The sequence below is a fragment of the Centroberyx affinis genome, unplaced genomic scaffold, assembly GCF_046629955.1.
Source record: "Centroberyx affinis isolate AG114_WGS23_722 - 3 ecotype Tasmania unplaced genomic scaffold, CSIRO-AGI_Caff_v1 ptg001679l_1, whole genome shotgun sequence".
In the NCBI taxonomy this organism is placed as follows: domain Eukaryota; kingdom Metazoa; phylum Chordata; class Actinopteri; order Beryciformes; family Berycidae; genus Centroberyx; species Centroberyx affinis.
The window spans coordinates 69,545-83,336 of NW_027280099.1; the positions used below are offsets into that span (position 1 = coordinate 69,545).

The 13,792-nt window shown below is 41.5% G+C and overlaps 1 protein-coding gene across 3 annotated transcripts in view; it reads left to right on the plus strand.

Moving 5' to 3' along the window:
* The window catches only part of zmynd11 (zinc finger, MYND-type containing 11), a 35,777-nt gene that overhangs the window by 19,246 nt on the left and 2,739 nt on the right, over nucleotides 1-13,792 (plus strand). For 2 of the 3 annotated variants that reach the window (XM_071528479.1, XM_071528481.1), the window contains 8 exons: nucleotides 2,107-2,199; nucleotides 4,661-4,748; nucleotides 5,688-5,743; nucleotides 7,277-7,354; nucleotides 7,595-7,713; nucleotides 9,872-10,178; nucleotides 11,783-11,857; nucleotides 12,871-13,149. In XM_071528479.1, coding sequence (XP_071384580.1) covers nucleotides 2,107-2,199; nucleotides 4,661-4,748; nucleotides 5,688-5,743; nucleotides 7,277-7,354; nucleotides 7,595-7,713; nucleotides 9,872-10,178; nucleotides 11,783-11,857; nucleotides 12,871-13,149 — 1,095 coding nt within the window. The remainder of the gene's footprint in view (nucleotides 1-2,106; nucleotides 2,200-4,660; nucleotides 4,749-5,687; nucleotides 5,744-7,276; nucleotides 7,355-7,594; nucleotides 7,714-9,871; nucleotides 10,179-11,782; nucleotides 11,858-12,870; nucleotides 13,150-13,792) is intronic. The other variant, XM_071528480.1, reaches the window with a different exon arrangement.

Sequence of the window (13,792 nt, forward strand, 5' to 3'; positions counted from 1 at the left end):
AGCAACACACTGAATCCCTATCAGCTCCAGGGCTGCTGTTCTCTAGCTCAGTGGTTCTCAACCTTTTTCATATCAAGGACCCCTAATTTAGTCCACATTAGGGCCACAACGGACCCCCATTTGATGAGATTTTGTCTCTTGGATCCAAATCTGACAATATTTGTATTGTTAGATATGATTTTGTCCAGAATCCCATGACTATCTGTATTGTAGGTAGAGAGATAACAGAGAAACTATGATCAGAACAGTCATTTTTCTACATTCTCTGATTGTGTTAACTTCTTGTAAATGAAATAATGCTGAAGTTTAACAATTCATCAGTTTGCTGGGGACCCCCCGGAACCCACTCAAGGACCCCTGGTGGTCCCTGGACCCCACGTTGAGAACCACTGCTCTAGCTGACCTCTGACCTCCTGATGGAGGGGGGGAAGAGAAAAGAGAATTCCCCCTTTTTAGAATCACCAAAATAAACAGGTGCACTTCTTTAACTAGTTCATCAACCTTTCTGTTGGTTGGGTATCAGTTGTACCAAAGACCTTTCTCAGTTATTTAAACAAGGCTCTCTTGTTTCATTAATTAATGGAGCTTAATGTCAGATATGCCTTTTTAACGATGGTTAAAGCCGCCCACACTTGACAAGCATTTGGTGAAGGCGGGCTGGTCGATGCATCATCACTGTACACATGAAAACAGGAAGGCGCGGGATATAAAAACAGTAGGAGATGCTGAATCGTTACACGACTCAGCAATTAAAAAAACATGACATAATTTATGTGAGCTTTAATCAAGCACAGCGCTCACACAGGGATTAATGTTACCTGTTCCTTTACTTATTAATGCACGGCGGATCATCTCATGAAGGGATTTGCACTTAATTTGCTGGTTATATTAATGCTCATCCAAAAATGCCATGTTTTGCAAGGTTACAGTGAGAATAAAATGTGTTAACAGAAAATATTGATGTGGACTAGCATTAAAGTTTATTTTCAACTCTAATGTTTAATGAAAGGCCAGCTGCAAACTTGAAATAGATATTACAGCAACTCAGTGGAAAATTTGTGCGCGCCAAAAGTGATTTTGCTGATGATCGTGTGTCGGCGCTGGCCTACACCAACTTTTCCCTGAATGTTTTCATGCAAAGGCCCAAAAAATAGATATATCGTAGGCCTCAGAGCCCTATTAGTGAAAATTTTATCTGAGGGACCCCCACCTGAGAAGATTTTTGATGTTTGATATAACTTACAGATGTAGATGGCTGTTGATACTGTAGGTAGGAAGATTACAGTGGAGAGAGTGAAACCTCTGATTTCTCTCATTTGTCTGTTTTCAAATCGATGATGTAGGCCTGATGGTCAAATTAAACTGTTCTTCATTTTGTGGGGGACCCTCTGGAGCCCCCTGAGGGGCCTCCGGAGCTTCCCAGACCCCAGTTTGGGAACCACAGGTCTCGGCCACAATTTTCTCTCTAGCAGAGTTAGCCGGTCTGCGGTCTGCGGTCTGGTCTGTGCCGGGGCCAGGGCCGGCTGCCTCAGCTCTGAGCCGTCTGGCTTTTATGTCGTTTTAAATCAAGGACCAGTAAAACTGCCCACAACGGCTCCCTTAAAAAAAAAAAAAGAGCCCCCTCCAGCGCTCCCTCATTCTCTTCCCACTCCATGCTCCCATCCCTCCCTTCCTATGTTTCTTCATCCATTACATCTCCATCTTTCTGATTTTCCCCCTTCATCCCTCCTTCATTCCTTCACTCCATCTGTACCCTCACTCTCTCACTCCTACTCTATAAAAGTGGTGTTAAATCTCATTATTTCTCTTCCCCCTCTGTCTCCCTTCATCCCTCCTTCATTCCATCCCTCCCTCTGCCTCTCCTCCTCACCTTCCCCGTCTTACTCAATAAAAGTGGTGTTAAATGTCATTATTCACCGTCCCTCCCTCCCTCCATCTCTTCAACCCTCCCTTTCTCGCCTCCTCCCTCCCTTCGCCCCTCCTCCATCCCTTCTTCCTCATCTCCCTCTGCGTCCCTTCCCTCTATCCCCCTCTCCCACTCTATAAAAGTGGTATTAAATCATTATTCCTCTTCTCCCTCTCTCTCTCTCTCTCTCTCCCTGGCAGGCAGTGGACCTGAACAAGAAAGGCAAAGACACTAAACATCCCATGTACAGACGACTGATCCACACCGCGCTGGACGTCTCCAACATCCAGGAGGTACCATGCTAACGTTTTTCTAGTTTCAAGGCGTTTCAGAAGTTTCAACTTACATGGTTTTAGAGTTAATGAAGCAGTTTTGAGTCTAGCAGGTTATTTATCATGCTGTCTGCTCATAGCACACCCTTGGATCTGACTAATAATAATATACAACATGTGGCTAGACTTGGAAGAGTTTCATTCCAAATGAGACACCCGCCATTGGAAAAAAACGACACCTACTCTGACAAAATGATGACTTGGATGAAACTAAAGTGTGCAAGTTTTATTATTAAATTTCACAAATGACAGAATTATTTTGTTTTTTATAAATATTGACTGATGAAATTCACGTCGCAACTCCCTATAAATTAGGGATGAACATTTCCATTTTTTTCCTGCATATATAATGGTGGCAGATGGCATAATACTACAACTGCATGATTTCTTGGAACTGATGCTGCCTTCAGGTGTGTCTTGTAAGTTCCTACTTCCAAGTTCAGAAGTCAAAAAAGACTTGTTGCGCATTCAAGTGCCTTTGGTGCAGAATGATAACAATAGACCTTGTGAAGGAGTTTTTTAGTAGATGTTTTATAAGCGGCACAAAGCTGCTTTGTGCTGCAGTGGCAGAGTGATGAGGACTAAGTGGGCATCAGGCATGCAATTGATGTTTAAATGAATTTATTATTTTAAAAGTTGATCTCATTGTCTATTTTGGGTAATTTGACTATTCAAGCCCATCCCTAATATAAAGCCAGGAGGTCTTAAACTCTTAAAGGGTTTCTTCTGCCTGTACCTAAATGACAAATGTAGTTTCTTCCTGGCAGCCAGGAGAGTTAAAATCTACAAGTTCTTTGTTAAAGTCGGGACCCGACAGAAAAAGCCCAGTGAAATGCTGCTATCAAGGAATGCAGTCTGCCCAGTATAATCATAGCGCTGCCGTCACGTGAAAACCTTGTATCTCCTAAATTCCAGCTTTTTGGGAACTAAGAAAAAAGAGCCTTGATTTTAGCTTGACCACCATGTATTTTAAGTTTATCCAGTGGGGGTTGAAAGGGTTTCCTGGGCCCGTGGGTCATAGAGTTTGTCTCAGCCCACAGAGGAACCATGTAACCCTTCAACTGAAGGTGAAACATGACAATCGGCAAAACTGGAGTTAAAACGTTTTCACACACCAGTGATAGTCTTCTACTGTTGGCCATTGAGCAACTCTATTGGAGCAGTTGGAGGATAAGTGCCTTGCTCAAGGGCTCCTCTCCCTCAACAGGAGCCCTTGAGCAAGGCACTTATCCTCCAACTGCTTACTTTTTCCCCCGGTATTTTCTCTATCTGGCCTGGGGATTTGAACCAGCAGCATCCCAGTCACAAGCCTGCTTTTTTAACAACAAGGCTGTCGCTGTAGCATTCTATACTGTAGGCCATGCTGCTAATGAAACAAGGGCTCTTTCTCAATATGCATTTTTTTTTTTTTTTAAGATTATTTTTTGGTAATTTTTTGCTTTTATTAGCGAGTCGAAAGTGGAGAGAGACAGGAGAGACTGGGGTAGAGAGAGGTGGGGGGGGGCGGATTCAAACAGATTTGTCGCATTTACCGGTATGCGCCTTAGACCACTGAGCCACCAGGACGCCCCCTCAATATGCGGTTTGCGTTCTTGTTTTGTAATATCTAACCGCCGAAGCACAATACCAGAACAAAAAGAACACGAGGACGGATAAAGAACCTGGTACTTACCAGCCGGCGATGCATCAGGAGGTGACTTGATTGACGAGAACGAATGGGGTTCCTGGTAATACGTGGGACTGTATTCGGACTGTGGTGACAGCAGATAGCCCCGTCCCTACCCAGAATTCCTCTGTCCTCTGGGATCATCATCTTCTCTGTCTCTCTCTCTCTTGGCATTTTCTTAACTTGTCCTCCTCCAGTGAGATCAGCTCAGAGCAGGTCTTCATACAGGACAAGTCAGAGCCTGTCCACACTGGATAAGCTTGAGCATGTGTGTGTGTGTGTGTGTGTGTTTTGGGTTGCATGTGTGTTCACTCGAGTTAAGTATTTCTGAGGTATTGTTTTGTGTGTGTGTGTGTGTGTGTGTGGCATGTATGTGTGTGGGCTTATGTGCGTGCATATTTGTAGGCTTTGATGTGTATGTGTGTGTGTTTGTTTTGGGGTGTGTGAGAGAGTTACCTTGAGTCAAGTGTTTGTGTGTGTGTGTGTGTGTGTGAGGTCAGGGAGGACTCTGTAGGACGCTGTACCGTGGTCAGTGGTGCATCACACCCGGCCTCTGCCAAACACACTGGAAATCCGCCCGGACCTGTGTGTGTGTGTGTGTGTTATGGAGCACACTGCCCTCTCCTGGACCTCTCACATGTCTATCACCCCACACACACACACACACACCTCTGCCCAGCATGTGAATAGACCTCATTGTACTAATATTCTCTCTGTCTCTCTCTCTCTCCCTCTCTCTCTCTCTCTCTCTCACAGAACCTGACTGAAGGGAAGTATAAGAGTTTTGATGAGTTCAAGGCAGACGCCCAGCTGATCGTTCACAACACAGCCATTTTGTTTGGAGGTGGGTACGGGCCACACTGGTTGGAATATGTTGCCTTTGCTTCTCTATTCAACCTAACTGCAGAGCCTGCAGTGGTTACTTTGCATTCATGTTCGGGGGTTCCCACTGGTCACTGGAATATCATTATTTTGAGAGGTGTATCTCAGACAGGGAACGTCAGGGGATTCGATCAGTTCTCTGGGGACGTACAAATGGGTCACTTTACAGGAATTTCAGCGTTTTACAGCTTGATTCTCACATTCACTGCATTAGCTGGTGTTCTTCAGGAAACCAGACTGTTCACCCCTTTATAAAAACATTAACAAACCATAAAGGAATAAAAGTTTTGTGTCATGGAAGTGCTCCGACTTGGTTATGGAGAGTCATGGAAAAGTCAAGGAATTTTACTTTTTATTTAGCCGAGGTGGCCCCCTCCCCGACAGCTAGAAAATACAATGAAAACTAATCACTTGGTGTTATTGTTCAGCTTTCCCCAACAAGATAACAATTACAGGTGAAATTGTAGCACAATTGTCCATATATCATGATAAAAATGTCCAAATAAAAGCCATTCTCAAACTGCAACACCTTCAGGAAACACAGGCAAACCAGATACGGTTCAACAAAGAAGGCTGCAGCTTGTGATCTTGATGTTTTCTTTCTTTGTCTTTTGTTTGCACAAATTGGTTATTTCATCTCCTCTTCCTGTGTGTGTGTTTTTTTTTTTTTTATATATATCAAATTTTACAACTTCACCTCTATGTTTTATCACTGATCTTAGACTAAACCAAACTAAAGAGTAACAAAGATGTTGTGGCTGGTATTGTTCTGATGTTACTACAATGTTCAGGGAAGTGATTTTCAGGATCACACTTTCACATTTCCCATTCACTTCTAATGGTGGATGACTGTTTTTTTCCTGTTCCTCCCTGAGCACAGTCTGTTGTTTATGTGTTGCAGTGCACAGTGACCAGGCTGAGATCGCACGGTTGCTCTACAGTGACACATGTCATGAGGTACAAACGCTTTCTCTCTCTCTCTTTGTTTCATTTGTCATTGATTTCCTCATGCAAAAGTAGCAATGACTCTGCTTTGTGATATTTGGATGTCAAAGAGAAGAGGGGTAAATGTCTCTGTTGGTCTCTATTATGTCTTTAGTGTGAGATGCAGTGCCACAGACATTGTCCTTTGGATGCTTTATCATACTAAAAACATTCATTCTAAACATTAGACCTACACCTCCTTGTGTTTTCAAGGGATATTTGGCTACTTTATGCAGTTGCTTTAATATCTCATTTTCTCTCAGGAGTGGTTGTGTTCTTGCTGTGGCGGAGCACCACTTGCTAAACGAGTACATTCAGGGCATCTGTGGGTTTTAAAATAAATTGTCTGAATTCAAGACCTTAGGAAGTATTCTTAATTTCTTGATGTCTGGTTGTGTTTTTTATCTGCTTTTAATTTAAGCAGCCATTAATGACATCTGGGTAGGGACTACAGATGAAAACTAGCCTTTTTGACAAACTCTGGCACATTTTTACAGAAATGTTTATTAATTTGCATTGTCCCCATCAAATAAACTAATAAAACATATGACATGTTTCTTTGCTCTTAGATTAATAGAGAACAGGGTTAGTACAATATGCAAAACATTTGTTTTTAATTTTAGTTTCCTTTTGTCTTTTTTCTAATGCTGTCAGTTTTATAGTTAACTTTTATTGGTTGTGTTGAGTTGGGAATAGGCTGTTAGTGCCAACTTAGTTTCTTTGTTTTGGTTTTTAAGTTGGTCTTGGTTAAGTTGGATGATGGTGTACATTCTCATGTCAGTTGATTGTCATTGTTGGCTGTGTTAAAGCACTAAATACATTTTAAATCAAGTTTAATTTTTGTCGCTGTGTGTACTTCCACATTTGACTGTCAGTGTTTCCCACAGGACATGAGTCAGGGTTAAGTAGCAGACTAACCTAAATACTTAAATTCATAACGTAGACAATCATTTTCTTTCTATCTTCCATTTCTGTTTAATATGCAAAGGTAAACAAACTTGATTAAATTACTTGAATGAAATGAAATTCGCAACAGCTCACCTGGGCTAATGAAATAGCCAATAACAGTAAATATACATGAAGGGAAACCGTGAGAGACTTGCACTGGGCATCATTTTAAATAACCAAATATCAAGGTAATTTAAATCGACATAAAGAACGGCAGGGAATTTCCACCGCCAGTGAATTCGCCGATAGTCTTAAATCACTCTAGTCTTAAATTCAATTCCAGGTAGCAACAACAAGGTGTTAAATTCGGCTTTCTTAAACATATACATTGCAACAACTACTTGTACATAAAGCCCTCTCCTCTGTCTCACCCATTTCATTTTATTTTTTATTTCTATAGCTCTTCATCACAAGCATGTTTCAAAGGACTTCACAGAAAACAAGCCCCCCTAGATCCAACTAATCAACAATCAATATGATGAAACAAAATGATGCAACAAAATAAAACACATCTCCCTCTTCCCCCCCCCCCCCCCCCCCATATCTTCTCTCTTCCAGTTGAATGAGTTGTTGTTATGTAAGAACTGTTTCTACCTGTCCAACGCCCGGCCTGACAACTGGTTCTGTTACCCCTGTGTAAGTATGACCAGACCCGCTCTGCCAGGCCAGCCTTCACTTTCTATGGATGAAGTAACAAGCTAGACATCTTAATAGAGCCAGCAGTGCACATCTTCTTATTGGAGTTAATGTTTAAACGTGACCCTTAGTATCTAATTCCAGTATTAGGGAAACCCTGCGAAAGCCTTGAATATTTTGGTTTTGCTTGGTAATGGTCATTCGTGGTCTGATGTGTTTTTTTTTTGTCTGTCCTTGCAGAGCCCCAGCCATGAGGTTGTCTGGGCCAAAATGAAAGGTTTTGGCTACTGGCCAGCCAAGGTCCTTCAGAGGGAGGACAACCAGGTGGATGTGCGTTTCTTTGGACACCAGCACCAGAGGTTAGCGCTGCTAGCAGACCCCAGAACAGTACACAGTATCTCTTTTCTATTTAATAGTTCTTCTTAGGATACCAGCATCTGAGGTTGGGACAGCTAGTGTCCTCATGTGTACGCAGCTTCTTTTTTATTCAGTAGTTCTTCTGTAGGCAGCAGCACCCAAAGTGAAGACTGCCCCTGTCCTCACAACAGCACCCACCGTTACATTTAACAGGCCTTCTTGTTTTACTAAGGAGGTCAGTCACTCTACCACCTCCTCTAAGAATCTTGGTATTCTTTTTGACCAACATTTGAACTTTGAATCTCATATTACTAAGCTTATTCAGTCGTGTTTCTTTCAGTTGAGAAATATTGCAAAAATCAAACCCATACTATCAGCCAAAAATACGGAACTTCTAGTGCATGCCTTAATCTTTTCTCGCTTAGACTACTGTGACTCCCTCTTTACTTGCATTACTCAGTCCTCTCTAGCTCGTCTTCAATTGGTGCAAAATGCAGCAGCTAGGCTGTTAACAAAAAGTAGTCGTCGGTCCCACATCACTCCAATTCTTGCCTCTCTTCATTGGCTTCCAGTAAAACACAGAATTGATTTTAAAATTTTACTAATTACGTACAAGGCCTTGCATGGCCTGGCCCCTGCATATATAGCAGAGTTGTTGAGCCCCTGTTCTAGCGGTCGGCCACTCCGATCATCTGATCAAGGCCTTTTATTTGTTCCCCGTTCCTATTTTAAATCCAGAGGTGATCGTGCTTTTGCGGTTGTAGCTCCCAAACTTTGGAATATTTTCCCCATCCCATCAAATCTGCTGAATCTGTGGTTTGTTTTAAGAGGCCTCTGAAAACTCATTTCTATAGGTTAGCCTTTTTTATAAAAAATCTCTCTATTTTTCTTCAGTTTTGTTTTTTGGTAACCTGTCATGTGCATGTGTACGTGTGTTTGTTTGTGTGTACGCATGTATGTATGTACGTAGGTATGTTTGTATACTTTCATTTGTATGTGTGTATTTTATATGTGAAGCACTTTGTAACTGTTTTAAAAAGTGCTATACAAATAAAATTATTATTATTATTCTTTGGACACCAATACTAACAGATGGCACTGCTAGCAGACACACTAGCTCTTTTCTTTAGACATCAGTATCTCATGTTTGCACTGCTACCATCCTTGTAACAGTACACAGCATTTTAAAAAAAATATGCAACAGGTGTTCTTCCAAAGGTTAGGACTGCTCTTGCTCTTTCTTTTACATGACCTATTTTTCAACTTACTAGGCCTTCATTTGACATAATCCATTGAGGTTAGCACTCTTCCCAGCGGCCACAGTCTACCTCAGTCACAGTCACTAGTGGCTTTTGGCTTCCAGAAGTCTGTTTTTGCCAGCCTTTATTTTTATTTATTAAAATCCCAGTGACACTTGGTTAGCTGCCAAAGTGACTGACAAATTGAACATTTACCAGCTTCTGCACAAAAATTGACTAGTATGGTGTTAATATTATTAGATGAAAATCTCATGTAGGTAAAGCTTAGTAAGAGCAAGATTGTAGTGCTTTGGGGAAACCTGTCTCCCTCGTCTTACCTCCCTCCCCACCCAACTTAATTAGCTCTTTATAAACCCGGATTCAGCCTCCTCACTTCCGTTCTCACTTGTATTCACTTGTTAACCATGTGATAATGAAGTTTATGATTGGCAGGACTCTTGTTTGAGGAGGCAGTTTGAGTGTACAGGCATCAAGCACTCTGATTAGGCATCAAATCGTGGGCTGGATATTTACATTATACCCACATGAGTTAAGCAACTTTCTGCTACAGTGACTGGTCGGGAACAACTCAGAATGATGATGAATTCAGGAAAGCAACCCAAATGACAGCCATTGCCAGTGCCATGAATCACAACATTCAAAAGGACACATGGTTAACAAGTGAATACATGTGGGAAAACTAAAATGAGCAACTCATGGGTGTTGGATCCAGGCTAGAGCTACTTTTTTGCTGCAAGTACAATCAAAATAAATCATTACATGGCAGTAGAGTTTTTGGGGAGATGGTTTCAGGAAAGAAGATAGATTTTGTGGTGAGATGCCTCTCAGTAAATGTAAATCCAAATTAATAATGAAACATAATATTCTGATGTAATGTGGCTCCAACACCTCCCTTCCCCAGAGCATGGATCCCCTCAGACAACATCCAGGACATCAAGGTGAGCGTCCAGCAGCTGCAGGTGAAGCGCAGCATGGGCTGGAAGAAAGCCTGCGAGGAGCTGGAGCTCTACCAGCGCTTCCACAGGGAGGGACGCTTCTGGAAAACCAAGATGGAGGAGGGCAGCCAGCCACACCAGCACCACCAACAGAGCCAGAGCCAGAGCCAGCGGCAGCAACAGGAAGAGGGCAACGGGAGGACGGACAGGCTGGAGCGGACTGACGAAGCCGAGTCCAGCATCTCCTCCACCAGCAATGAGCAGGTCCGACATGTAAGTGGGGGCATGTTGGTATTGCCCACGTTTTGTTTTATGATTTTATTTTACAAGATAAGGTTGGATAAAATGAAACTTCAATAGTCCCCATGGAGAAATCGGGTTGCTGCAGCAGAAAATCGTAATGGGAGACACACAAGTAAAATAGAATAGACCAAATGGGGTTTTAGCTTAAACGGCCTTAGGATGTCGCTGCAATTCATTTGCATTTACTTGCATCTTGAGTCTGAACGCGACCCATTCAGAACCTTGGATCTTGAACACATACTGTTCGGCATAAAGCGGAAAAACAGGTATATGTGATTAATAGATGGTCAAAAGTTTGATTTTGATGTTAAAATCCCTTTTCACTGTCTCAGACTCAGGAAACTCATGAGAAATGAGCAAGGGAGCGACAGCATTGTTTAAACACCCCGAGTGCTGAAAAAATAGAAGAGTAATAGAAAAGCATTTGGGAGTCGCTGCAACAGGCGTCCACTAGCTCACTGCCAGAAGCAAATGAAATGTTTATTTTATTTGTCTGTCTGCTCAGTTGTCTAGATTTACACACCTCTTACTTTAAATCCTCACTTTGCCTTTGAATTCATTACCTTCACTAGATTTACCTTTAATTCACTTTGTGTCATTTGTCATGGCATTCATGGCATTTGCTTTTTTTATATAGTTTCCTTGCTTGTTGAGTTTCATCATGGAGTTTCTGCTGTCGAGCTCAGTCATGTCTTTAGCTGTCATCTTGACTTGTTTTTATTTCTACCACACCTTCACTTTCCACAGCTAATGTGCACTGTAGGGCACAGAGGAGTCAAACACTTGAAAGCAGCGTCTCTCACTGTCAACACAAATTAAACTTTCACATGTCTGCAGTGCAATCTTGTCAACACCAGTCTGTTAATACTGGCGTTAGTGACTTCTATTGTAGCTCTATATCAAGCCTCTGAACACAGACATGTTTCCCCCACGTGCTTCTGCACACACCCACTCAAACAGGAAGCATGGAGCTTCAAACCAACTGCAGCTTGGTGTAAAATACTGCCATCTGGGGGCTGAGCTGCTACATTATGAGACTGTACAGTGTGACTATAAACATGACGGCGTTGTTATTAGTTAGTATTTCTAAGAACCACAACAGAAAATAATGGAGTTTGGGTGAATATGAGATAATATATTTCCAAAATACAGATTGTTAATGACTTCTGTAATGGCTGCTTTTTTACATTTGAAATACAAATTTTAACCTTTTTTAAACCTAAGGGACACATTGAGAGATGGGAGTTATACTAAATAAAAACAAAAAACACCATATATGGCACAATACATTACATTCACAATTAATCAAAACATGTACAATCAAATGAAGTAAGATTTAAAATCTGATTCTTGAACTGCCCCAAGATATAAAGACATAAAGTGTGTCCATTTTCAAAGTGCATTTAAAATGAATGAATGTTTCACTTTGTCTTACCTGACATACCTGCCCCATGATTTTGAATGTCCAAATAACTATATCTGATGAAGCCATTCTATACTGGAACATGAAAGCCTGCCAGAACACATGTTTACCCAAAGTTCATCATGTGATGTTTTATTCTGGTTTTGTCCAGCTCAAAGGAAGCCAGGAGCCCAAGGCTAAGAAGAGTCGTCGCAGTCAACCGGTCGAGCCCAAAGAAGAAGCCAGTGTGAGTTGGGTTGTCATTACATCAGCTTTTACCCTACAGTACTGTTGTAATTATATAGTAATACAAGATACAATCATATAGTAATACAAGGAACATGCTGCCGACTATATTTTGACACTTTGTTCATTTGGGTACTAGAATATTCAATACAAGATTCTGATACCACAGTCATTGTAATGGATTGATATTGCCATATATAGGTGATATTGTATTGTGCAGTACCAGTGTTGGTGCTAGACCTCAACACATCTCAAAGCTCTTAGTTAAGGTTACAAGATTACTGTCGGGATGCTGCTGAATCGTTACCTTGTGGACCTTTTGGCTAAAATACTCAAAAGCTTCAGGGGGGAAAAAACTTTTATTCCCTTTTCTTATTTTGTTATTTGACTGCTGTTAGACTGGGATAGCTACGTTAAGTGGAAAATAAACTATAAAATAAATAAATAAGTAATTTAAAATTGATTAAAGATAATTGTATTTATTTTTCACTCTCCTTAAAGGTGCTACCTGTGGTATTTTAACATGCAAAAAATGCTATGTTAATTTTGAGACATTAGTATAATTATCAAACAAACTAAACCATTGCTGAGAAGACTTTTACTGCATTTTACAGTGTGAGCCACTGGGTCAGGTTTTGTGGGAAAAAATTTTCTTTGCAAGCACAAGTTTAATTCACCTTCATTATGCTAACTGGATGTAAGCTTACCTGGTCAGAAGTCATGTTATCAAGTTATCAAGGGCTGTTTTCGGCTCTTATCCCGTTTCTTGCTCTCCAAAAGAATTCCCTGGAGGTCATGTAGCAACATCCTCTTCGCAGCAGGAAATTTTATGGGAAAGTTTATGGGAAACAAACAAAATGCTAGATGTAACACCTTTTTTATTCCTGGTAAACGGTGTAGGTCTTGCACCAAACATTATTTTCCATATTTTCCTGGTTACAAGTGTCGGTGCGCCCCAATCACAGCCACCAACAAATGTCTTTTCTATTTTCCTGGTTTCCTCCTCTCCACCAGGACCCGGAGCCGGAGATGGAAGCGGTCAGCTCCAGCCAGGAGATCCCCGTGTCCTCGGCCCCCCAGCAGCCAGAGAAGCTGTCGGTGTCCACGCAGACCAAGAAGGCCAGCGGGGGGTCGCCGCGCACCCTGCACCGCAGCACCCAGACCAGCAGCGACGGCGCCTGCCAGAACATGTGCCACGAGAAGTACACCAAGATCTTCAACGACGTCAAGGAGATGATGAAGGCCGACAACAAGAGGGAGACGGAGAGGGTCGTCCGAGAGGCTCTGGAGAAGGTGAGGGGTGTGAGTGTGTGTGTGTGTTTGATGGTCCACAACACCCTGGAGAATGTAAGGACAGAATAGAGGGGTGTGTGTGTTTGAAGTTCTGCAAGCCTCCACCATGCACAAACCGCAGCCAACTGCTTTTAATAATGTCATATAATAGTTTTGTTTTTCTTTTTTTAATTTGTGTCAAACTTGCATTTTGTGACTTATTTTCCTTTCAAATGGTTACATTTCTGAAGTAACTAATTACATAAATTGGAAAACTAACGCTTTCAGTCACTCGTTAGCACAAAAAAGTAATCTTGACCATACCACACACACATTTTCTACATAAGTTTTGTAAAATTGTCCAAAACCTCAGAAGCCTTTTTCCGTTCTCTGTTAGTGATTTGGTGCACCTCCAAAGGAGGCAAATCGGAATGTAAAGATTATTTGAAAACAGCTTGTTTTTTGACTAAAGAAATGAATTTATTGAATATTTGAATATGTTGCAGTAATAATCATTATTTTCTTGATGGTAATACGAAATGCAAATTTAGCATTTAGTTTCAGGTTGGTGTGGAATTGCTCTCATCATAACAAAGAAACATAAACATTGAAATACCAACATTAAGCTACATGACCTTAAAGCATGTTGAAGTTTGTTGAAAAC